Source organism: Cajanus cajan, chromosome 2, assembly GCF_000230855.2.
Source record: "Cajanus cajan strain Asha chromosome 2, NIPB_CcT2T_4, whole genome shotgun sequence".
Lineage (NCBI taxonomy): Eukaryota > Viridiplantae > Streptophyta > Magnoliopsida > Fabales > Fabaceae > Cajanus > Cajanus cajan.
In genome coordinates this window covers 66,980,702-67,006,545 of record NC_138518.1, presented here as the reverse complement: position 1 = coordinate 67,006,545, position 25,844 = coordinate 66,980,702, and the positions used below count along the sequence as shown (strand labels likewise).

At 32.8% G+C, this 25,844-nt stretch overlaps 3 protein-coding genes across 3 annotated transcripts; 1 reads left to right on the top strand and 2 right to left on the bottom strand.

Annotated features, from left to right (window-relative positions):
- On the top strand, positions 1-706 carry LOC109791237 (DUF538 family protein, putative (Protein of unknown function, DUF538)). The gene has a single exon (XM_020350505.3). It carries the CDS (start codon positions 47-49, stop codon positions 491-493), a length of 447 nt encoding a protein of 148 aa, XP_020206094.1. The 5' UTR covers positions 1-46; the 3' UTR covers positions 494-706.
- A 6,741-nt stretch (positions 707-7,447) lies between these two features.
- Positions 7,448-13,072, bottom strand: LOC109791233 (Galactose oxidase/kelch repeat superfamily protein). Its single transcript, XM_020350502.3, has 3 exons — positions 12,775-13,072; positions 12,461-12,675; positions 7,448-9,048 (listed from the first exon to the last, which is right to left on the bottom strand). Exons 2-3 carry the CDS (start codon positions 12,542-12,544, stop codon positions 7,795-7,797), a joined length of 1,338 nt encoding a protein of 445 aa, XP_020206091.1. The 5' UTR covers positions 12,545-12,675; positions 12,775-13,072; the 3' UTR covers positions 7,448-7,794.
- Positions 13,073-14,811: 1,739 nt separating this feature from the next.
- Positions 14,812-23,489, bottom strand: LOC109791231 (DEAD-box ATP-dependent RNA helicase 37). The gene is made up of 7 exons (XM_020350500.3): positions 23,329-23,489; positions 22,066-23,005; positions 21,886-21,969; positions 20,387-20,629; positions 19,788-19,955; positions 17,346-17,459; positions 14,812-15,852 (listed from the first exon to the last, which is right to left on the bottom strand). Exons 2-7 carry the CDS (start codon positions 22,819-22,821, stop codon positions 15,364-15,366), a joined length of 1,854 nt encoding a protein of 617 aa, XP_020206089.1. The 5' UTR covers positions 22,822-23,005; positions 23,329-23,489; the 3' UTR covers positions 14,812-15,363.
- Between the last annotated feature and the right edge of the window lie 2,355 nt (positions 23,490-25,844).

The following is a 25,844-nucleotide window of genomic DNA, read 5'->3' as shown; positions in this document are numbered from 1 at the left end:
GGATGAGGAAGAAGTTGTAGAAGAAATCCCAAGAAGTGGAAACGCGATGTCCCCACGCAGCCTAATCTTCTTGAAAAGTCTTGTAATCCTAATCCTTTTCCATGGAGATTGGGTGTCAGGCAGAGACATCCACGACGTTCTTCCTGAGTACGGTTTTCCCAAGGGTCTCCTTCCCAACAACGCCGTCTCCTACACCCTCTCCTCCGATGGCGCCTTCACCGTCCAACTCCAGGACCCTTGCTACGTCTACTGGGAGGACCAATTGGTCTACTACCACACCCTAATCAAGGGCACCCTCACCTACGGCTCCGTCTCACACGTGTCAGGCATACAGGCCCAGAAGCTCTTCCTCTGGCTCCCCGTTACGGGAATTACGCTCCATCAGGATTCCGGCATGCTCCAGTTCTTCGTCGGGGCTCTCTCGCAGACTCTACCTGCCGCCGATTTCCAGGACGTACCTGGATGCTCCCGCACTCCATTGCTTCCTCTCTGATCTCTATATTTCAACTCTCTTCCTTTTCTTTTTTTCTCGCCTGTTTGTTTCTAATACTCATTTCTCATTTCCCAATTAAAATATGTTCTCGCACTTTATTTTTCTTGTATGCTTTTTATCACGTTAATTTATCCCTCAAATTAAGCGAATTAATCCCGTCAATGTTGGTTTCATTTTTTTGGTCTTGAATGAATGAGCTAGTCCTATTTCACACGTCTCCCTCAACTTTGGAAAAAGCTATTTTGGTTGATTTTAAGCATTGTTGCAATGATTGATAAATACATCCACTATCCACTAACTTATGAAGTTCAATAGATTGATTAGAGTTTGACATATTAAATAATATATAAATAAAAAATTATTTATTTCGTATTTTAAAATTTTAGATTATGTTGTAATTCAAAGTCAATGGTTTGACTAAATGATTGGCGACCGACTCAAACGAGTATTAGCTAATAAAATTGGTAGTGAATGGATCTAAGAGTAGAATTTTGAATGGAAATGACATGAAATCAAAAGTGAGATTATTTCTTGTATTAAAAGTCTCTTAGAGATGTGAAGGACGTGTGTCGTCAATGTACAATGATGGTGCAAGTAAGCCACTATTAAATACTTGTTGACAAAAAAAGACTTCCACTTGAGAGAAAACGTAATCATATGAAAGGGATTTACACGTGAAAAAAAGTATTGAAGTTCAACTGTGAAGTGAAGTCTCACATTAGTTAGAATTTAGCATTTTGGATAATATATAAGTGAGAAAGACTCATTTATCTAATGTCTTAAAATTTTAAATTATATTATAGTTTTAAACTCATTTATGTAATTTATTTCCTACATATTGAATTGATGAAGATATGACTACTATTTTGGTGATTTATATAATTTTCGCAGCTCGTTAGGTACTTTCTAGTTTAGGAAGTCATATTTCATTAATGATAAATTTTTTGTATAAATTACTAATTTGGTTCTCAAATTATTCCTTTTTTTAATGGTAATTCCTAAAGCAATAAAATTATGTAAGCAATCTCTCAAATATTGAATACCCATCTGTTTCATTCCTAGATTATATGTTATCAACATTCAGAAAATAATCGGTTTCCCATACTCGAAGGATTTCTTAACAATATTTTTAATATTTAAAAATTATTTAGGTGAGAGAATAATATATTAACAATGAAATTAATAGTTGACTTTAAAGTTTTTTCTTATAGAAATCTTTTATAATATCGGAACTCGTGGGACGCGTGGCTTTAGCAACAACTAGAGAGTCAGCAACTTTCAAAATGACTTTTTCTTGGAGTTTTGAATATAATAAAGTTTCATTTACATAAACAATAAGTGATATTTTTTTAAAAAGCTATGTTTTAATTAATTTACGCAGAGTAAAAATAAAATAAAAATTTATAAATGTTTTTATTAGTTGGGTGCCTCTTATTTATAAAGGGTGAGAAAAATGAAGTAAAAATTTGCAATAACAAATGCAAAAGAAATTTACCACCACTTTTATCTCTAGAGTGTAAGGTGCCTTCAACTTGGTTTGTCAATCAAGTTGATCCCTCCATTACATTCCATTAGTAACACCTTTAGTGAGATGAATAGTGGCACGTTAATATAATGACATGGCTGTGTTAAAAAGAAAATAACATATCTCTCTCAAGTGTAATTATTAAAAATTATGAGTAATTATTAAGAGTAAATTAAAGTTATTTCTTTTATTATTAATATAAATATAGATAAAGACTACAGAAAAAGAGATACTCGATTCTTGTCTCTATTATTTTTTTAAAAATAAAAAAGAGATAATTTAGTGGACGACTATTTAAAAGAATCAAGAAATTAAATTAAGAAAAATGGGATAAATCTTTATGTTAATCTTTATAACTTGATATTTAAGACAATGGATGAAGGAGAAATCTTTATATTAAATTTAAAATTTTTAATGGAGAGAATCTTTAAGTAGTTGTCATACTTTTACACCAGATGGAAATTTAGGTTAATTCAAATTTAATTATTATCATTGTTTATTGATAAAAATAAAGGTACTTATTCATAGTAAATTTAACTTGTATTTTTAATTATATTACTTAACCAATCATTATAATAGTTTTTTTTTAATTATGTTTTTCTATGAAGAATACTCGCATCACAAGAGAGATATTACTGAAGAAGACGAAATCCATCATCACCTTTACTGAATTTAGATAACTGAACAAGTTTTGCAGTTTCATAATCGCAAAAGTAAGTAGTTGAAGTCTCTTTACGCCAATTCCATATGACTACGATTGATGATGAATGACGTTGACGGCCTTTTTTATTTGGTTGGAATGACAATGATGGACAAACTCATACGTAAATGTTCCTAATTCACCTTTTTCTTTTTCTTTTTTCTTCCTTATCAAGGGTGTATAATTTTACAAGTAAAGAATGGATATTTTTTAAAGTATAAAGACAAAAATTATTGATTTTAAATATTTGTTAAAATATAAAATAAAAAAAATTGATTGGTCTGATTTTGAGGGCTCTTTTTTCTTAGGTCACATAAACGAAGGTTATATTATGCATGTGGTGCTTTTTTGCGTAACAAATTCACAATTTATTAAATTAGTTTGTGTGGTGCGCTTGCAAGACAAATTTACATGCACTAAGATTATCATTCAGTGAAAAAATAAAGATTAGTTCCTTTAAAAGGTAGAAATTATGAAAATAGGTTCTCTCTGCTTGTAAAATATTTTACTCATTTAATTTTAATAATGGTAAACTTTCACGTAACACTAAAATCGCCACATGTATTTATCTCTTTTATTTACATGACGAAAAATGTTTACAATAACTTATAAAATATTTTTTTATTCTGTATTACATCATTCGTTAATTTTATTGCACTTCTTTTCCCTCTTTTCTTACTATTATTATTACTATTATTATTATTATTAATTAAATATAACTACATATTTAAAACTCAAATTCAAAATTTCTAGTTAAGTTAGAACAATCACCTATCAATTCATTTATGTATTTGTAGATATTATTTATCTTATTTATACTATCATAAAAGAGACATTACACGTCTTGTATATTTATTTAAAAACAAAAATAAAATAAAGGATAAAAATAGTTGAAGTTGAATATGAATAAACAGTTAATAATTGAATAGTTAAGCAATTTTGGACAATTGTAAAAGTAAAACAGTTATTTATAATAAAAAATTAAAATAAAAAAATTACAAAATGAAAATAAGAGAAAATCTGTTTGCATAAAAGTAAATGCCAAAAGCAATTACTAAAAATAATATTATATTTATTAATAGTATTGATATGTGTTTGTTATATGGAATCGAGCATCCTTTAAGTGACGTCGAGCTTAAGTTGTATGATAAAAAAAAATTAGAATGTTTTATAGTTGAATGGTGAGGATGTAAGTTGCGTGGATGATGATGAATCTATATGTTGTAAGTTTATATGTTGTATGTTGATGATTAGGTTATAAAGTTGCAAGTTGGTAAATGATAAAGTTGTATAAGTTTATGTTGCTAAAGTTGCTTATGTTTTTAAAGTTGTAGGCATGGGTTTCAAATACACGTCTTAGCTATGATACATAAAAATTAGAGGAAAGTAAGGTTGTTTTAGAGTTATAATATCTCATTGTGTGGATATACGTTGCAGTGTTCCAAAAGCCCATTTGAAACTCTTCATTAAGTAAGTTGGCTTCAATGAGTAGTTATTTAATTTTAAGTTTTCTCCTCTAGGTTTTATATAGTATCCATGTGTGAGCAAGGTCTAGACGTACATATATAAAACAACCAATCAAATAAAGTACAAGATCGAGGACTTAGTTCCTAACCAAGTATTGGAGAAACATAGTACTTAGAGAGTAGGCAATAGGTTAATCTCATAGGTGACTTAGTGTTGCAAACTAATATTGTGGTAAACTCATATCCAAATTGTTCTATCCTAATAGTAGTACTAGACCTCCTTGATAAATCAAATTAAGTTGATAAACAGGATCTCTATGAGATTTGAAGTTGTCTATACTTGACCTAATTGCGATAGGTCAAACATTATGATTCAAGTGGGTCTAGTCACTTAAACTGATCACCCCTATTGTAGGAGATCTACTTAGTTGACATGTGTGACAACGCATTAGTTGCATATTGTTGTGTTATGATTATATGGTTGAGATGAAGTTGTTAAGTTATTTTATGTTGTAAGTTGTATGTTGATGTTGATGTTGTTGTTTATGTCATTCATGTTGATGTTGATGTTGTTGTTTATGTCATTCATGTTGATGTTGATGTTGTTGTTTATGTCATTCATGTTGACATTGATGTTGTACTTATATGTTGTTTCTATTTCACAAGTTTACCTTATGTTTTTTTCGTGGTTTGGACTGTGGTAATCATACTTGATATAAAAGTAGGCCAAGATTAGTTGGTGACTTGTATAGCGATGGAGGGTCATGCAGGAGATGATCGACTTTCTTTTGGTAGTTGTTGCTCTAATAGTGTTTTGTGTAGATGCTTGACCAATAGTTAAGGTCTATTTTGTATACAATATTTACTCTTTGATGTGTATAGTTTTATATACAATATTCTAGTACATTTTCCCCCTCTTTACATAATTGTGTGCTTGAAATTATATATTAGTTACATGATAATTGTAGATTAATTGTATATTATTTTATTTTTTCGTTATATAATAAGTGAACCATATAAATGTAGTGAGCTTTCATATAGTTACATCATTTCTTATTATCATCTTATGATGTACCTATACTTTTAGTATGAAAATCAACTTCCATTTTCCAATAGTGTCTTTTAAACATGCAAAATACTTAATATGTTAAGCTTATTATAATTAAAAAGAATGTAAAATTGTTACTAGAAAGATTAAATGGTCAGTCTGGCTATGATAATACTATACGATATAATTTGATAACATACATATAAAGTATAAATAAGAAGGAAATATAGAAAGAATAAAAGGAATCAGAAAAAGGCTTCATTCTATAAATGAACCTCCTTTCTGTGTTGCTTCACCTTTAGAACTTTGAAATTTTTAACTTGAATGGTAATTAAAGGAAGGTTTATTCTTGGTCCGTGACGTGTCATGTAATCCTAGGAAATATTTCTTGAATACCAAATTGGACAACAAAAATTATTTCCTTTTATTTTAAGGTATAATTTTAATAAATAATAAATAAATTTGTGTCTAATATAACATATGGTATTAAAATATTTAGGTTCAACGATATGACTACTTAACTTTAGAAATAACTAACTATATATAATCTATAGTAATTTGTTTTTTTTAACTATGTTATAAATGTGAAATATACATCAATTGATTTTATTAATGATGTTTCTCTCGAAAAATTTAACTACCTATTTTTAATATAATTATTTTATAAATATAAAATTAAAATATTCGAGTTTGATTAACTTGAACCAATAACATATTAATATTTAATAATATTCTTGCTCGTTACATATTGACCAATGGTCAATTCTGGCTACCCATTTAAACACGTCAATAATCTATCTAAACAACAAATTAATGATCAATTTTAACTTTTAGAAGAGCTAACGTAATTAACAATGTGGCCATTGAAATATTTTATTTGAAGTGAAGTTTACCTGAATTAACAATAGCTCAAAAAGTATGATGCCTCGGCAAGTTGTCTAATATTAAATAGGTGCCAAGTTTTCTTTTAACATAAAGACAAACATAAAAACATTCTCTTCAAGTCTCAACACTTTCTATGTTTTTTCTATAGCTTCTGCCCATGCTTAACACATGCTGAGTTTGCAAGTATAAATAGTGATCTTTTGGGAACCAAGAAACCATTCTACAACACAATCTTTCTCTCTCTGAGATTTGATAGAGTCTTACCTTGTCCTCTATAATGGATCGTGGAAATAATGAGTTATTTGGCAGTGGCACAAGCAAGAGGATCAGCAATGAAAGTTCAGACAGTAAGAGGTTATTGATGAGCAGACAAATGGTTATGGAGAATGAGAAAGAAGACATCAACAAAATGGCTGATGCATTCATCAGCAACTTCCGCAAACAGTTGAAGATTGAGAGAGAAAAATCGTTTAAACGGTTTCAGGATATGATCAACAGAGGTGCATGAATGGAAGTACTGCAATGGCTAAATAATAGTGGGATTTTTACTTTACACGCATCAAAAAAGTGTGTTTTTTTTTTTTTTTAAAAAATTGAGAATAATAATACAACAGGGATAGATATATTTTTGAGATTTATGAAAAAATCTTTATTAGTTCACAAAGTTCACAGTTCCTTTTAATATTTTGTTTTGTATTGCTTTCGATGTCAGCAAACATTCAAGGAATACAAGACTAGTTTTGCATCAAGCATTTTTTTTTTGTTTACTTTTTATAAATTTGTGTCATGAGAAACAATTTTGTTCAAAATACAGTCAAACCCAAAATACTAACACCTCTCCTAATGAGAAATTCAAAACCGTAATATTTCATATTGTGGGACATTTGCTTACCTAATTTGCATTGGTATTGAGATTCTATATTTGACAGCGACACTAGCTTCTGAAAACATTTTATCCAAGCTTATTATGAGTTTTTTTAATAAAATTTTCTATAAACGCATTTAAATAAAGAAAAAAAAAATCTACAAGCACTTTTAGTTAAGAAAAGAAAAGAAGAAAAAAAAAACTTCTCCTTGAATCAAAATCAACTTACATAGAAACTACAAAACATACTTTGAAAAAGTTAATTTTAAAAAATTCTACAACTTAAACTATTACATAGACAAATTTTAACTTTTAAAAAACATCTTATTTCTTTTCTACAAGAATTTGTGAAAAAATTTATCCGATCGACTCTATTAGTCTTGGATCACAAGCAACCAACTGTCAAAACCATGCATTGGAACTGCTTTAGCCACAACATGGGATTCGACATGCTCTTCTTCCTGCTTACCTAAATAAATAATCAACTTTACCAGAGATACAAATGTTTTTTTGATGTTTTCTAATAAATCATATACATCCGAAATGCATGTCTTACAAACCTAATATATTGTAAAGAAAGGAAAAGGCACTGCCTTAGAGTGAAACAACATTTACAATATCTGCTCCCTATTCATGATTGTAAAGGAATGACCTCATTCTATTGCCAAAATCAACAATTAGCCTCATCTTTACAATGAAGCACAAACTATTTCCCACACAGGAAAGTGCATATACCTGTTTCAATTTTTGATTTTCCAAAAACCAACAATTTCCCTAACTGTATAGCCAAGATTATCAGAGGAGTTTTGATCTCAGGCTTGAAGAACCTGACAGTGAACAATATGACTCTTCAAACCACCACGCCCTGCTATAGTCGACCATAAATTTCTAACTAAAGACCTCACATGACCTTCTTTTCCAGCAATGTTTTCCCAAAGATGAGGATTGTTTTCCACTCGTCTATTTGGACTCGAAACGTCAACTAGACTGATGCTCATGTTGTTGCGGATAATGCAAAGCTTTCCATTAAGAGGAACAAGAGCAGCGGCGTCAAGTGCGCGCGAACTACCTAAATGGAGCTTGCTATCAATAAACTTCTTCCACGAATCTGTTGCTCTGTCATATACTTTGAGCTTGCACCCATCCTGGCAATCAAGTGCATAGAGTTGACCATTCAGTGAGATACTAGGATTACGCCAACCATTGACCATTCCGTTGGTCACTGGGCTCCAGCTATCAGTTTCCTGTGAATAGGATTCACATATGACGTTGCGGTTTGATCCGAGTCCCTTCAAAAACCATGTTCCATTATGAACAACACCAATAAAGGGCACCATGGCTGTGGTCATCTCTGAGATAAAGCTCCACCTGTTCCTGTTGGGGTCGTAGACTTCAGCAGATCGAAGAGTTCTTTGAATTCCTTCACATTCCCCTCCAGCAACATAGAGACAATTATTTATTACACAAGAACCAAACAGATGGCGTTTACGCAGCATATCTGGTGCTCTATGCCACTTATTAGTTCGTGCATTGTAGAAAATAACACGTCTCATGGATCCCTTTAGTGGATCTCTTCCGCCGAATAAGTACAGGTGGCAACCACTAAGAACAGCACAGCCAAATCCCAATGCTTCAGAATACTCCCCAGGAACGGGTGGAAGGGATTGCCATAGTTGGTAGATGGGGTCAAAAGCATGCAATGAAATTCTTCCATCGCGGTCTCTTTTGATGACATAAACCCATTCTTCTGCCATTCCAAGACTTCTCCTGAGTGAATAGAAGAAATTTCCAGACAGGAGGCGATACCATCTCTTGCAAACCAAACGCAGTTTACTATGCTCAACCCGAGGCACGCGAATCAAACAAGCAATGGCAAGATCATCGGGAAGACCAGGCAGGAGAGGAGGCTGAACTCTGGTTCTCTCTCTACGTGAGTTTTTGCTCCTGTGTGCATTCGGGTTTATGTCAGGTTGGATACATAACTTTGATCCTGGAACAAATTTCCTTGCCCCAGCAACTGTTTTCAGGCCTGAATCTACTTTACAGTAGCAAGAAACAGAGTCAACCTGTGAAATTCTCCATGTTAGTATGTTGAAATTATAACAGTATCAAAATGATTCCACTAAAAATATGTATATGCATAATGTCCAAGTGCATACACACATGCACACAATAAGTTTTGGTTATTTTCTGTTTCCAACTTCAGGTTCCAAAGAACTGAACAATTCTTATAATCCTTTTTTTTTGCAAGTAATGAAAAAGGAAGTTCCAGACTGACTGAACAATTTATTGACTTAACAAACAATAAATTATTATTTATTCTAGAAAGGTCGTGTTAAGATTTTAAATTAGTATATATGAATGCAGCCAAGGAATTTTCCATGCTGCAGGTGGGGCTGTGAGATCAAAAACCAGTAAAGCATTCCATCACATGCATCATGTGATTATCAGACCAACCAAGGTTATACAGCCTTCGTTAATAATTGATATATAATTTAATTAAAAAAAAGGAGCTACTAATACATACATGTACCGCAATTTACCTTCACAAACTCAGATTTGTGTAGAATCCCAACAGCTTAAGTTCATATCGTGGATTTAGACAAATTTTAACACAAGTCTGGGGACATAATAAGTTGCAACACTAAATACAGATACCCCCAATCACCATTTACATTATGACATTTCAGACTGATGGATGACATAAATCCTATGAATGCTGCAATGGATGTTTAAGCCAAGGGGTAGTCTTGTCAAAGTGTCAGAAGAATATCAGAAAAAGGGCAGGTGCAAGGGAGGAAAATTACACAGCTTCCCAACATATACTATGCACCAGTAAGGAAGAGCTCCGAACAAAACTCCTAATGAGATTTAGAAAGATAGGAAGGTATTCTGGCCAACAATGATGTTTCCTAAAATGTTACAACCGTAGTACCTAGTTGCATATAGCTGCATACCCCTTAAATAGGGTTTGGAAGATATCACTTTTATGAAGACAGGGAACATTGTGTACCATTCCATTCTACCAAATCTCAGCATCATTGAAACAAAAAAACATAACTGACAAATAATATTGGTAATGCCTGTGACTGTGAAAGACTTGTTCTTCTGCCTCACAAGTGCTTACGTTAACCTGACGCAAAAAGTAGAAATAGTGGGCCTTCCTGATGAAGTTTGGAGACATGACAAAGTAAACGAAAACAGACAGCTCTCTCCATGTTACATTCAGCCTAATTCTCCCAAGTCATGCTCTGGTCTGTTCCCAAATTGCAGCAATTTGGAAGAAATAAAGAATTGGAAGTTAGAACCTTGTGTGCACATTGACATTCCAGGAACCCACCATTGGCCATAAAAAATTCAAATAGTGTTTGACTTTTAAGAGTGCATAGGCTCTTTACATACTTTTTGGTGAAAATATTTAACAAATGCCACAACAATTTAGCTATCCTCAACTTCTGTTATTTTTTATTATTCAAATCCTTAGGTCCAATATCAAATTTAAAAAAAAAAAATAAGATGGGACATATGTGCAATATTTTGGAATCAAAATAAATGCAAATGACTCTCACAGTACCATGCAAACAGAAAATAAGATCAAATAAAGATGTCTGGTGTACCATTGTCGTCCATATAAAATACAAATGAGAGAATTTTCAATGGAAAACAAGGAGTGTTAAGCCATGATCTGAGAGATACCTAACAGAATTGAATGAGAATTTATAGAAATAGTTACTGATAAATTAATTCCTAGTTAAAAAATGAAATCAATGAAAACTCTCCTTTGGCCCCATTAGAAAGGACTCTTTCAGTAACAACATCCTGCACTTGTAATACATATGTATGTTACACTTCCAGAATGAAGGAGGGTAGTGACAAGCAATAACTTGGAAGGATCATAAAGGATGTGACAAGGTGGGATGATTGGTTAAATAAGCTCGACAAAGATACTACCCCCAGCTGATTTTTTTTAATTGAGACAAAAAAAAAAATGGGAAATGTCAAGCATGTGCCAAAAGGGCCATGGTTTTAGATTAGATACATAACGAGTGCTAATATTAATTAGATCATACAGGGCAAAGATGAGAAAACAAATAAAGGAGAAATATTAAAAAGCTCAGGAAAATATTATGAAGATAGTAGTACGCAGAACTCTATACAAGAGTTATGATAACTGAACATTTCCAAAGCTGTTTAATTACCCTTTTTGTCATATAATTTCATGAACATTACCTTTTCGTCTCTGTAATTAAAAATATTTCCTATTAGTCTTTATACATACTGTTTTTGTTTCCTTTTAGTCCCTATAGTTTTACAAACTTTACCTTTCAGTCCTTACAGTTAAAAACATTCCATTTTAGTCCTTATATATACCATTTTTGTTCCTTTTTAGTCTCTATCATCTATATCTATAAGGATGAAAAGGGTATTAAACCTTTCCAAAACCCATTCTTAAAAGACAATTAGCTCAAGGTAGAGCAAGACTAGGACCCCTGACAATGATATTGATGAGAAGAAGAATTTGCAGCAATAGTATGCTCAGGAAAAAGGTTGACTTATAAACCATGAATTCAATTTGTATCTTATGCACATAAGCTGATAGCTTTTAATGGATAATCATGGAGAAAAAGGTAAAAGGAAAACTTAATAAACTAACAAAATATTAGAGAAAATACCCCAACCCCTAAAAAATATGAGGGAATGAATCCTCAATTCTCATGTTGGTGCCTACACATGCTTAAGCTTCAAACCCAATACATGCCTGAGAAGGCAAACAAAGAAAATCCTCCTTGTTGGTAACATTTTCTGTCAAGGGTGTGGAGTAAGGAGGTCAACATTCCCCATATCATATGTAAAAGACTAACTAAGTACAACTCGTAATTAGCAAGATCAAATTGTGTTCAACTAAAAGGTCTTGCGCTCAATGAACTTGTGATATACCCTGACCTTGGAATGGAGCAACCCCCACCCCCCACCCCCCAAAAAAAATAGCCCTTTAGGTGCCAAAAAAAAAATAGAAGCATTCCCAGTCAAAGGTGTGTAGTATGGAAGATGCAGGTTGACACACGTAAATGCTAGCTGCGCAAACTTTCTAGTCTAGTACATCATGTTTAGGTAGGAATAGAATCTAGGAAGCCAACCCATTACCCATAATGCATGTTGAGGCAGCAAGAGACTTGTGAGATCTAATTTTGACTTGGTCAGAAATAAGAGCCATAGAAATAAAAGAGAGCTTCTTCCCATTTCCGAACTCTAAGGTTTATAGCCTACCCAATTGACTGAAGTTACAACCTACAATCAACTTAGTCCTTTGCCTCTCTTCCAAAACACAAGCAAATAATGATGAGCAAAACCTCAAGCACAAAAAAAAAAAAAAAAAAAAAAAAAAAAAACTGAAACTAAAAAAATAGGGAAAATTTATCCGATTCAAAACAACAGAACTAAAATGACAAGAAGAATTGGAGTCAATTAGACTCTCACCAGTGGAGCTTGAACTCTAGAGACCCTTTGAGTATTCGCAGAGCTTTCAACTAACTGGTTCATCTCCGAAGTCGAGTCTCGCATAAGAATGGATTTTTTAACGCAAATTAAGCATCTTGGCGCAGATCAACACAACACCTTTCGAACCTACCCTTCAATTCTCGGAACCCGATCCAGCGAGCAGAAGAGAAAAGCTTGTGTTTTTACCACAGTAACTGCAAAAGAATGAAAAACATGGAAATGGGTCATTCTTGTTTGGAAGGAAGAAGAAAAAAGTGGTGAGGTGAGGAGCACCTTCTCTCTCTCTTACTTACCTTTGGTTGAGAAAACCACAAGCTTAGCTTCACAAAAATTGTGAGTTTCTCTCTTGGGGATTTGGGGAATTAAATGAGTGTTTTGTTATTTTAATGTTAAACGGAGTTGTATGAAAATGTGGAATTTAATAAAAATTGTATAACTGTCCTAAGAGGACACATCGCTTGTGACGATGGTCCTCTTTAATAAATGTGTTGCAGTTCATGGGTCAAAGCAACGCAAAGAAGAGAGAGAGAGAGAGAGGTCAATCAATTCAAGGGTTTTCTTTTTTTCGATTTATTGATCGCAGAAATATCATCCATTTGTGGAATTGTGAAGATTGGCCATCACATGCCTCCTTCGAACACCTTTTTTGTCTTTTTCTTTAACACGTTTGATTTGGGCTTTTAACATTTTCTTTAACTCACCGCGAGGTTGGTGTTTCGGATACCGAGGCTCTACACGGGACGAGTTTTGGAGGAAAAATATTTGAATGGACTAAAAGTAAAACTAAGAGTTTAAATTTTAAATATTATTAGTACAATTATACTGTTAATCGATCCTACAATATCTAATATTTTAGGTATAATTTTAAAAGTGTTATGATACAACTCAATAAATTTCTTTAACAAGACAGTTTGTAATTTTAATAATGATATAAAACACATTTACATTATCAATGTATTTTAATTAAAATTTTAAAATTAGTTGGGTTCATTCAGTTTGAATTTAGAGCAAAGTAATAAATTCAAACCAAATTAACCTAAGAAATAATAAATTGGTTCATAAAATACTAAAATCATTTCAGGAAGGTTAATAAAAATATCTGAAATTAGAATTTTAATTAGGTTATATTTATTGAGGAGATGAAGATTTATCATATTTTAGAGAAAAATATACATATAATAATAATAATAATAATAATAATAATAATAATAATAAAGGACAATTTAATTTTGATTATTTCAGTTTTAAAGAATATAAATCTAAGAATTGAACTAATAGATATTACATTTAATGACAAAAAGTTTCGTTCGAGTTAGACCTAATTGTGTAAAGAAAATGAAGCAATTTAATTAGTTTGGTTTGATTTGTTAGGCTGGCAATTTTTATTTAATGAACAGTCTTAATTGAGAGGAATTTTGAATTTAAAATACCATTTCAAAAAGCTATATATCTTAAATGATAAACATCGTATTTTAAAAATTAAAATAAATAAATAACATATAACATGTCATCATAAAATTACTTGGATAAAAGGATGCATATTGAAAAGGAGACAAAATCCTCTATGTACTTAAAATTTTTCAAACGTCTCGGGGTTCAATAAGGAAAGCAAACCCTATCTTAGTCCACTTAGATTAGAATAGATCTTTCTATTTATGAAGACTTATTCACCATTATAGGTCTCCTATAGTAAATCACATCCACATATTTATAAACAAGGGTCCCGTTCTATACGTAATATTTGTATTTTAAATGGAATTATTGACTTGATCAATTTGGGTATACAAGGCCGGTCCACTTCTTCAACGACCTAAAGCTATATTGAATAGACAAGACAAAAGTAATGCGATTTATAATAAATGTAGTCTTTGAAATACAAATACAGTTGGGCTAACACCTAAAATCAATATAACAATTCACAATGTCAAACTGTTGGAAAAAGAACCACATTCTTTTTATCAGGTACATACAAGGATATAATACGAGCATCACCGAAGATGAATAATCAAACTGAGACACCATTCGTTCTTAAATTAGAGATACTAAAAGGATGTATCGGAAGCAAAATCTGGCCCAGTATACCTACAAATTGCCACGAACTCACAGAACATATGGAACCGTGCTAATGGTATTGACTGTGTAAGGGATAGGAAGTACACACTGAAACAATGGCAGGCATCCTCCCTTCTAAAGGCTATAACAATAATTTAACTAAAAGGGGTCAGTGTACAAGTACACATTCTTTGATAATTTGGCAAACGCTCAAGTGTAGAATGTAATAAGATAACCTTGCCCTTGATCTAAGTTAAACTCTACCTAGATATATAAGATTCAAACACAATGCACATGTTACCAAACTCGTCACTCAAACATACAGGGTATGTTCAATTGAAAGCATTGGTGGGAACTTTTGTTCATTTCAGTCACCACTATAATATTACAAAAATCTTTGCCCATCAAAGCAGGGAAATATTAAATTCCAACATAAATTGGGTTGAAACTGGAAAAGAGCATGCTTGGGAAACCATGATCAGCTATAACAAAATGCTCGATTTCTCCCCTTGCATAATCTACAACCAGTCTCCCACCAAAATTACCACCCAACATGAAGGGGACAAAATGTTGTCGACAGAAACTCCTAATATGTTAGTAATCACCAATACCTAACATTACACAATTTTTATTGATGTGGCAACTCGACCACATACACAAACCTCATCCCCCCCACAATGATTAGCACCGTAAATAGTACAAAATGATGATGGTTTAAAACACAAGAAAATAAATTGAAGACCATAAAAACAAGAGGGGAGAAAATCATCCTGCAGGTGTGTATCCGCACCTATAACTAAGATGGTATGTAATGTATGAAAAGAAGAAAGTCAGTCCCATGCACTAGTGACCCCAGGACCATACCCTCCACCAGCATACCCACCAGAGCCTCCATAACCACCACTGCTGTTTCCTGCACTGTAGTAATCTGAGGAACCTCTATTGAAAGAACCCTCTCTTCGAAAGTCGCGACTACCAAATCGACCACCTGATCGGCGGTTCCTCCCTCCACCAAAAGAAGATCGAGCAGCATACCGTGAGAGCCAAGCAGGAACTTCTTGATTCGCTTCATGCATCAGATCTGCTAAAGCTCTAGCTAGTGATGAATTGTTATCATTAAAGAATGCTGTAGCGAGGCCTTTCTTTCCAGCTCGACCTGTTCTTCCAATGCGATGTACATAATCGTCAATATCATTTGGCAGGTCAAAGTTGACCACATGAGCAACATGAGGAATATCAAGACCACGTGCAGCAACATCAGTGGCAACCAATATGGGGGTGTTGCCACTTTTAAATGACCTCAATGCTAATTCTCTTTCCTGCAGGTATTTCAAAATTGATATGAACAAAGTAAGACAAATAAGAATAAACACAACCAATAACATTGATATACAGTTCAAAATCAACAAGTTAGCAAATGCTATGAAGTAAAAGTGTTAAAGTATAATGTGTGCAACAAGTTGAATTGCAATTTCATAACAATAACTACCAAGCAAAATATTCCAAGAATCCAGAACCCTAATAAAGAGCAATCCGGCACAAAAAATAACATAAGAATATTTGTAAGCTCCAACTATGAACAAACAGACCATATAATGATACATCAGATAATGACTGCAAAAATGTGTGGCCAAAATAAAAGGATGTCCAAAACAGCAGCATCGTTATAAACCTAATAACATGGCCTATAACAGAATAACCACTTGATGACTGTGCTTCAAATGATTGACTTGCGAATTTACAAGACTCAAGATTTTTTGCTTTGTATTAGAGTTGAAAGAATATTCAAAACAATGCAGCAGAAAGAACATTGGGATTCAATAAAATTGCAGGAGAATCATAACGAAATAGTTCATGCCACTATGGCTAATGGGAAAATGATGCAACCCCATTTGTTAGTTGCTTCAAGTCATCCCCCTAAATAAATCAAAGAACAAATTGCTCAAACCAACTTCATTGGCTGTGAAGGGTTCTTGTCCTGTGTTCATGTAAAAGTAACTTAACAGTTAACACATTACCAATCTTCCCTTCTCTGTTCTCATTTCTCACATTCTCTCTTGCTTCTCTGTTCCGGCAGTGAGAGAGCCACGTTGGATGTTCTTCCTAGATTTTTTTAGAATTTAGATAGTTTTCCTTCTCCACAATTGTGCTTAGGGCATCTTTATCACTTTTGTTTCAAAATTTAAGGATTGGATGCTAAAATAAATAAATATTTTAAAGGGACATTCTCTCCCTCAATTTTAAGCAACATATGTTTATTAAAGCAACTGGTGCTAAATGAGGGAGGGCCCACTTAAGAATATACAATAGATAGCACAAGTGCAAATATTCTAAGAGGACCAAGACGTGCTCATTTTCTTCACATACTATAACCAATGTCCATAGGTTAAATTTTAAATGTCAATTTCATTTTTCAGATATAATAGTTCCTTTTTGTAAGTGAGATGGTAAATCTTAATTTGTACATAACTTTTTAAACCAAAGGCATTGATTTGATAAAATTCAGTTGGGAGAGTGAAAGAAATTACTGGAAAAGAAACAGGTCACAATAGGGAGATACCATACCCATTCAGGGAACATGGAATTCATCTAAAATGGCATAGAACTGTGACAACAAACAAAAGACAATGAAAATATAGGGGAAAAAAATGTGGCCCATAGAAGGATATTTGGAATTGTATGAAATGTATCATATTTTTAAACATCACACCATTTTTCACATGGCACGGTTATGCTACACACAATTCATTATAGCCATATGACATCCTTTTATAACAAGAGGGCTGTTTACTATTTTGGGCAATAGACTAACCTGCTGTGACCTGTCACCATGAATAGTAGTTGCAGGAAAACCATTAAGACACAACCAGTGTTCCAGGGAATCAGCTCCCTTCTTTGTCTCCACAAAAACTAAAGTCAAAGCTTGCTGAAAACATAATCAAAATCATGCATGAAATAATATTAGAAATGATAATTTAGCAAGATTTACTCTTAAATGCATGATTAGAAAACAAAATAGATTATCCACACTATAAATCTTCAATACAGACAGAAATACAAATGCAACTTTGCAAATGTATTACCTGACAAAGTTCAAAATATTAATGTTTATTTCTCCTTTGTCTCATCCTTGTCTTTGATTACTATTCCTAAAAATATCAATGAAACACTTGCTCATCTTGGATGGCGACAAGCCATGATTGTTAAAATGTAGGCTCTTGAAAACAATGGCACGTGGGAGTTGGTCCCTCTTCCACATGGGAAGAAGATAGTTGGATGCAAATGAGTCTATGCCATTAAAGTTGGGCCAGTGGGACACTTGATTATGATAATACTTTTTTCTCCTGTGACCAAAATCACTATTGCTTGGCTCTTCCTTACTATGGATGATATTCTCCATTAGTTAGATAATTAAAAACACCTTTCTTCATGGTGACCTGAAGGAGATTTACATGGAGCAACCTCTTTGGTTTGTTTCTCAAGGGGAGTGTGGGATAGTTTGTAAATTGTGTCGATCACTTTAAGGGCTCAAACAATCTCCAAGAACTTGGTTTGGGAAATTTACTCACATTGGGTAGGATTTTGGGGAGTGTGGGATAGTTAGTAAATTGCATCGATCACTTTAAGGGCTCCAACAATCTCCAAGAACTTTGTTTGGGAAATTCACTCGCATTGGATAGGATTTAATGGAGCATATCATTCAGTTTTTTTTATTGCCATACTTTTATTGGGAAATGTGCTTACCTAATTGTCTATGTTGATGACAGTTATTACAACAAATGATGTTAAAATTTCTCAATTGAATAAGCATTTATTCAGTCACTTTCAGATCAAAGATCTTGGCTTCCTTAAATACTCTTAGGGTAATAAGGTGGCTCAATCAAAGGAAGGCCTTAATATTTCACAAAGAAAGTATGATCTGGATATACTGGAAAAGACAAGCATGACTGACTGTAGACCCATTGATAGCCCTATGGACCAAAATCAAAGGTTAACTTTAGAACAAGGTGAAACTTTCATCAGTTTATGCAGGCTCCTCATATTGATCACTAGAATGTTGTGATTTGCATTCTCACATACATCAAAAAAGCCCCAAGACTATTGTATGAGGACTAGGGAAATGCCCAAATTTCTAGGTTTTGTGATGCTGATTGTGCAGGATCTCCTATAGTACTAGATATTATGTATTGATTGGAGGAAATATTATTTCTTGTAAGAACAAGAAACAAAACGTAGTTTCTTGATGTAGTGCTGAAGCACAATATAGGGCAATGGTTGTAGTCACCAGTGAACTTGTGTGAATCAAACAATGGTTCCAAGTATTAATTTACTGCAAAATTCAGAGTACAAAGTTGTATTGTGATAATGAGATGGCACTTCACATTGCCTCTAATCCAGTGTTCTACGAGAGAACCAAACACAAATTGACTGTCATTTAATTCAAGAAAAGTTGTAGTCAAAGGAAATTAATGTTGAATTTATCAGCTCTGTTGATCAACTTGCAAATGTTTTGACCAAGTCTTCGAGAGGACCTTGGATTCAGTTTAAATGATCCAAGCTTGGTCCATATCAAATATATGTTCTAGCTTGAGGGGGAGTGGTAGAAAATGTGTTGATTTGTGATGTTTTGTATGTTAGAAAAGTTGTTTTTCGGATGTATAAGATTATCCAAATTGATAGTTGTACATGAGAGTTGTGCATGTACTGCTTTCTTTGTCTTTCCTAGTAAATTACACATTATATATAGCAGCTGAGTGTAGGAAAGACACCTGATCTCATTATAATCTAAAAATTTAAGTTTCTAAACTCTCATAATCAGTATAGACTGTTCTGTAGATGTTTCTTTACAGAATTATTGTATTTGGGATTTTTTGAGATCTAGGTATGCCCTAATTTTGTGGTAATAAGCCATCTATGCAACCCTTTGGGTATACATCTATGGCATAATTTTTATCTTTAAGGAGAATTCAATGGATGAACAACTTCCTTGGGAGACGTATAGGTGTTTGGCATCTACTTGGTAATAACGTAAAAATTCATGGTCATTTTACAGGGGTTACCCATATACAGATGTTAAGAGACTGGGTAACTTTGTATGTTTTGTCTGTTCTCTTATATTCTTACTTTTTGTTTTCTCAAAGGGGATTCTTATCTTCCTATTTGTTGGCATTCATCTTGCACTCATGCTAACTCTTTAGAAAAAATCACTTTAATTTCTAAAAATCACTTGTATTTTAGTTTTATGTAAGTGTACCTTTCCATGTACACCATTTGCCCTCTGAGCATGAAGAAGATCCATTAGGTGACTTCTCTTGTCAGACTCTTGAACATACTCAACTCTTTGGACAATTAAATCAGTACTTGAACCCACTCTTCCAACAGCCAGGAAAATATAATTTGAAAGGAAATCAGAAGCCAATCTCTGCATAGAAATCATAAAAAATAAAAAGATCATGAAAGTTATAATATGCACAACAAATAGGTATTAATGAATTATTTATACCCCTGAAGCCACTTAAATCAAATAGTAAACAACAAAATAACATTATAAAAGCACCCTCTGAGAACAAAGGAAGAGGGAGATTGACAACAAGACCCCAGGATGCAAGTATGTGATTCACAGATACACAAGAAAACTGCATATCAGAGCAATAACAACCTAAGCCGTGAAGTAAAACACATCCCCCTAACAGATGAGGGCATAGACTTGAAATTCCAACCAGGACTAAATATCAAAGGAGTCTATATTCAGGCCCTGGAGACAAGGCTCACAAAATACATTCCTATTAAAAAAACATGTGCCAGATGAAAGCACGCTTAACCTGAAATCATGTTTTACAGACTATATCAGACCTGTATCTCTCTTGGAAATGTTGCACTGAACAACATAGTCTGTCTGACACCTGGCGGAGGCATGTCCATTTGTTCTACAATCTTCCTTATTTGCGGCTCAAAACCCATATCTAGCATCCGGTCTGCCTCATCTAAGGCCAGATATCGAATCATCTGCAGTGAAACTCTAGCTCTCTCCAGCAAATCTACCAGTCTCCCAGGAGTTGCAACAAGTATGTCCACCCCTCTTTCAAGATCCCGCAGCTAGAGAACATGTAACTTGTTAGGGTATATACCAAAATCTAGAAGTTCTTACTATCATTTAAAGGAAAAATTCCATAGTTCAATCCGGACTCCATATTGGTCCCAAAAAGTAGAAATTACAACAGGACAGAGTCAACAAGAGTATACATCTATAGACTATAGTGATAAGTTTCGAACTCATTATAGTAGGTACTGCACCTCCAGCAAATGTGCTATAATATATACCCACAAAGTTCTTGACCAGTCAATACCCACACAGACATGCAAAAACTTCTCAAGTACAGAATTGCAACATAATCAGAAGATTGAAATAATGAACAAACTAAAATGTGTTCACAGTAATAATAACAAGAAGCTGATTCACCTAGTACATAACCTACATATTATGAAATAGCAGAGTGTAGATGATAATAGATTAGCTTACCATGACAATTTTGATACAAAACATCAAAATCTACAAATTTTAAAGTACACAGACAAAAAGTACCTATAAACAAGTTAACATGCACAGTTAGACTTTTTACTTGTAAATATATATCCCACAAAACAGTTGATTAAAGATGCAAATACAAAATGTAAGTTTTTAAGCTGAAAATCACAAAATTAAAAGTTTATGGAAATAAATTACAAAACCAAAGCCTAATCAAGCAAAGACTTGTTCTGAAGCTCTGACCAGATGAATAAAGCCAACCCCAGTAATGGTCAATAACTACAATGTCAATTTCTTCCAAAGGAAATATAAAGAAAGGTGTTATGACATCTAGCCATTTTGAAAGTGCCCCCTTACATAGATTCATTTATTTTGACTGTTATACATTGAATTATGGTTTATTTAAAAGTTTATATTTCACAATATTGGTGAAATAAAGAGTTGTTTTACATTAAATTAATATGTCAATACATAGATGTTTCCAATGTTTCTTTACACACAATGTTTCTAGATCTATGTTTTTAAGTATCTATGACTTTGTCAGCAATATATAATATATTTTTAAATATTTATCATGAATTAGGACGGAGACCAAGTCTTCAAATTCACAATTCAAATCCCTATTTGACATCCATGCTAATCAAACTTGGTACTCAAATGTACACAAACTTTGCTACATAATCTGAAACAATAAGTCTACACCAGAGTGGGAAGGGCCTACAATAATTGAAACTCCCTTCAAGAGTATCATGCCATAGACTCATAACAAGTTGTGAAGAAAACAAAGTAAAAAATAAAGAGAAGCAGAGATAAAAGGGACAAAAACCTGCTGATTTATCGGTGCTCCACCATAAGCAACAACCACCCTAACCCCAGTTTGGTATGAAAACTTTCTAGCCTCTTCATGTATCTGAAACCAAATTACAAGATTTCAAATATATTTCCATTGCAGAACCGTCTCCAATTAAAAATATGCCATAATAAAAGGTTAATAACAATAACTCACTTGCATTGATAGTTCCCTAGTTGGAGAAAGAACAAGCGCAAGCGGATGTGCTGTACGCACCCCACGAGGTGGCCTCTGCGCAGGTTGGCCCCTCATAATTCCACTGATAATCGGGAAACAGAATGCAGCTGTCTTTCCAGAACCAGTCTGCGCACAAGCCATCAAATCACGTCCAGCGAGGGAAATTGGAATGGTATGCCGCTGAACAGGAGTTGGCTTCACGTATTTGCACCTTCTTATATTCTGATTAAGTGCTTCACCCAAGTCAATCTCTGCAAATGTATTCACAGGTGGGGGCACATTTTCACCGCTGGTCTCCACTGGAATATCTTCATAGGCATCAAAATTTATTCCTGTATTCTCCTGCTCACTAGATGCCCCTTCTTCAGCAGTATCCTCGTCTCCAAAAGGATTGACTTCCCGCTCCCGGCCACGATCCCAGCCACTACTTTTGTTTCCCCATCCACCTGCTCGTCCACCACCACCAAACCCAGACCGATAATCATTTCTGGGTACAGGCCAACGGGATCCAGAATTACCAGCACCAGAACTAGAGCCAGCAGAACCTGAAGAAGGGTCACTATATGTTGGAGCAGGGGATTCTGCTGATGGCTGGCGATTCCTCAGATGGGGAGGAACATAAACAGGCCGCGAAGGAGCTACAGTACTACCAGTTCCCACATTGTTAGCAGAAGACCAAGTACCTGCATTTTCAGCTGCAGAATTTGCAGCCAAATCTGCCCATGAAGTTCGCATATTCAATCACAAATTCTTGTTGTCAACAGCTGTCCACAAAATTCCAAGGGAAAACCCTTCCTTTCCAGAATCGTGATAACACCATTACAAGTAGCCCCACATAAATAAATTTAAAAAAAAAAAAAAAAAACTGTTGATACCGATAAATACTCTTCAAAACGAACAAAAATTATCAGAACCAGCCCTGCAACACAATGGATTCCAATCAATAACCGTTGCGAACATCTTTACACCAAGGTATCATATAAAGCAGGAAGGGATTAGCAGAACACTTCAAATACAAACGAAAAAGGCACAAATATGCGTAAACACAAACTAAACAAATGAGAAGAACAAAACAATGAATGCATGAAACTAAGTTCATTCATCTGGAAATATCAAATAGACTATGGCAGAAGCAATCCTGGTCTAGAATGGCGAACCAAACACGATGTCTTTAAAAGACAAGCACGAATACAGCCGAAACAAAAACAGAGAAAGAATGGTGACAATAATAAGAATGAGCACCTGTGTAGTGTTGGGAATAAAACCCTAAAACGATGAGAGCAGTGAAGAATTAAGATCGAGAAACCCTAATTTGGTTTGGTTGCAGAAAGAGAAAGAGAAGAGAAGGCTCCTTCAGAGTTAAAACTTAGAAACAACAAAAATATCTTTTCTTTTGTACAGTAATGTTTTTCTCACTCTTACAACTTGAAACTCAAAACAGAATAAAATAAAATATTTTTATTTTAATGTAATACTCATTCTATTCTCTATTAGAAGTAAAAGAAGAAGAAAAAATTTAAATAAAAACAAATTTTATCTGCTCTCATTTAATGATATTCTCTAAAATATCATCTATTTAATGTATTACTTTTTGTTTGCACTATTTTTATTATTATTTATAATATAAAACTTTAAAAATAATAAATTAGTAAAATTTAATGTAAATAATTGATTTTTAATACAAGTAAAATCAGTATTTTGTTTTATAATAAAAATTAGAAAGAGTAGTAAATATGCATAATATATTGACAGAGAAAATCACAAAGAGGGTGAAAAAAAATCTATTATTATCTAAGTAATCATTAACTTTAATAATAATTATTTACCATTTATATTTGTTATTTAATAATTAACAATATTTTTTATTTACAAAAATTAATGTCGATTCCAAACAACTTACAATAATTCACCAATCTTATCAAACTAATTAAATTTGACTCTTTTATTAATTAATAATACAGAATCGTTTACACTAACCATACTAAAAAGAACTAATTACTTTCAAATTTCTAAAGTTGTTTAACATAACAAGTATTCATAAGTTTAAGTCGTACATGCAATACCATTTTTTTTCTTTTTTTTCTTTTTTTTTAATAGATTTTTGGACTAATTGATTTTTTTTCTTTGTAAATAAGGTTTTAAGTTTAGGTTTTAAAGATAAAAATTAAAAATATATATATATTGAAAACAAAACCTAACAAAATCAAATTTTTTAAGAAAAAATTAGTGTTTAACAAACTTAATACATACATCAACAACATGGATGAAAAAAAAAATCGCTTCAAGTATGATGTATTGTGTTCTAATTTTGTTGAAAGAGAAATAATGAGCAAGGGATTTTTTATGTTGTAAGTTTGGTGCTGACAATTTTAAAACATAATCATACTTTATATGCTGAGTTATATTTTTGTCTTTTATTTTTTAAAATTTATTTTAATCATTTATCTTTAAAAATATTTATTTTGATTATTTGTTTTTCCATTTTAAGTCAATTTAATCTCTTTAAAATAATGATTATTTTTATTTTTGAAACACAATTTTAAATTATTTTTTGATAGATTTAAAATTTAAAACTTGTCTTATTAGATTCAATCAGATGAAAATTATTAAAAATAAATGCAATTCAAACCAAAAATAAGGTTAGATTTATATAATATTTTTTTATATATCGTTTTCTCATATTTTCTTAGCATAAAATAAGGTTAGAATTTTTTTCAATGTTGTTATTAGGCTCGTATGTTTGATCATTTAATCACGAAGTTCACAACATAAATATGAACTAGAAAAAAGATAATTTATTTCACAAATTAGGCTTATCCAACTTGTTAAAAATATAGACTTTGTTGGCCAAGCACCCATCCTTAGTCGCAAGTAAATCTCCATTGTTAACAATCTCCACAACTCCACAATCTCCTCAAAAGATCACCTCCAACACCACGCTCCTACCGCACAAACTAGAGGTTCTCATGTTCATGTTGTTCCAAATAATTCATCATGACAGCTAAGGAGAGAAGAATTAAATCTTGACCAAGGAAAGTAAGGACAAAATAGAAAAAGGGAGAAAAATAAAGAAAATAAATATAAAAATTTAATAAAATATATGGACCAGATTTAAAAATAAGATAATCTAATGTTTAAAGAAAGTTTCTCACATCAAGAGACATTTTGAACCTCCCCAACATAGCTTCCTTTTGAGGAATACTAAAATACAAGTATTTGGAAGTAATCAAGAAATTTCGCTTTTAAATTTTCTTAAATGATCTTTTCCTCAATTTCAAAACACTTGCATTTAAAAAAAAAAAAAAACATATTTAGTTCAGATTTTAAAAACAAACTAATGTTATGTTTAACAATCACCTTTTCGACAACACCAATAACACCACCACCATCACTCATTATTACCATCGTTCTCACCACCGCTAATACGAATATCACCATAAACACACTTTTAAGTAATTTTAATAGAATAGATGATTTTCAAAATAAATTTATTTTAGAACTAAAAATACAAAGAAAACTGAAACTAACCTAATTGTAGTTTTAAACTTGTACAATTTAAACTGAAAACAACCAGCAAGAGGCCCTTAATAAGATATTAAAAGGACATTAAAAGAAAAATCCACTACGAATACCTAAAAATTGCCACAAACATAGAGAACATGGAACCGTCCAACAGGTATTGACTGTGTTATGACTTGAGAATTCGAGGTACACGCCGAAATAAATACAGGCATCCTCTCTTCTAAACTCTAACAAGT

Coding starts and splice junctions, on each gene's coding strand:
- LOC109791237 (XM_020350505.3), top strand. CDS start 47: ATGTCCCCACGCAGCCTAATCTTCTTGAAAAGTCTTGTAATCCTAATC.
- LOC109791231 (XM_020350500.3), bottom strand. CDS start 22,821: ATGCGAACTTCATGGGCAGATTTGGCTGCAAATTCTGCAGCTGAAAAT. Junction 20,630..21,885: donor GAGCACCGATAAATCAGCAG/GTTTTTGTCCCT, acceptor CATGTTCTCTAG/CTGCGGGATCTTGAAAGAGG. Junction 19,956..20,386: donor CATTTCCAAGAGAGATACAG/GTCTGATATAGT, acceptor ATTTCTATGCAG/AGATTGGCTTCTGATTTCCT.
- LOC109791233 (XM_020350502.3), bottom strand. CDS start 12,544: ATGCGAGACTCGACTTCGGAGATGAACCAGTTAGTTGAAAGCTCTGCG. Junction 9,049..12,460: donor CTAGAGTTCAAGCTCCACTG/GTGAGAGTCTAA, acceptor AGAATTTCACAG/GTTGACTCTGTTTCTTGCTA.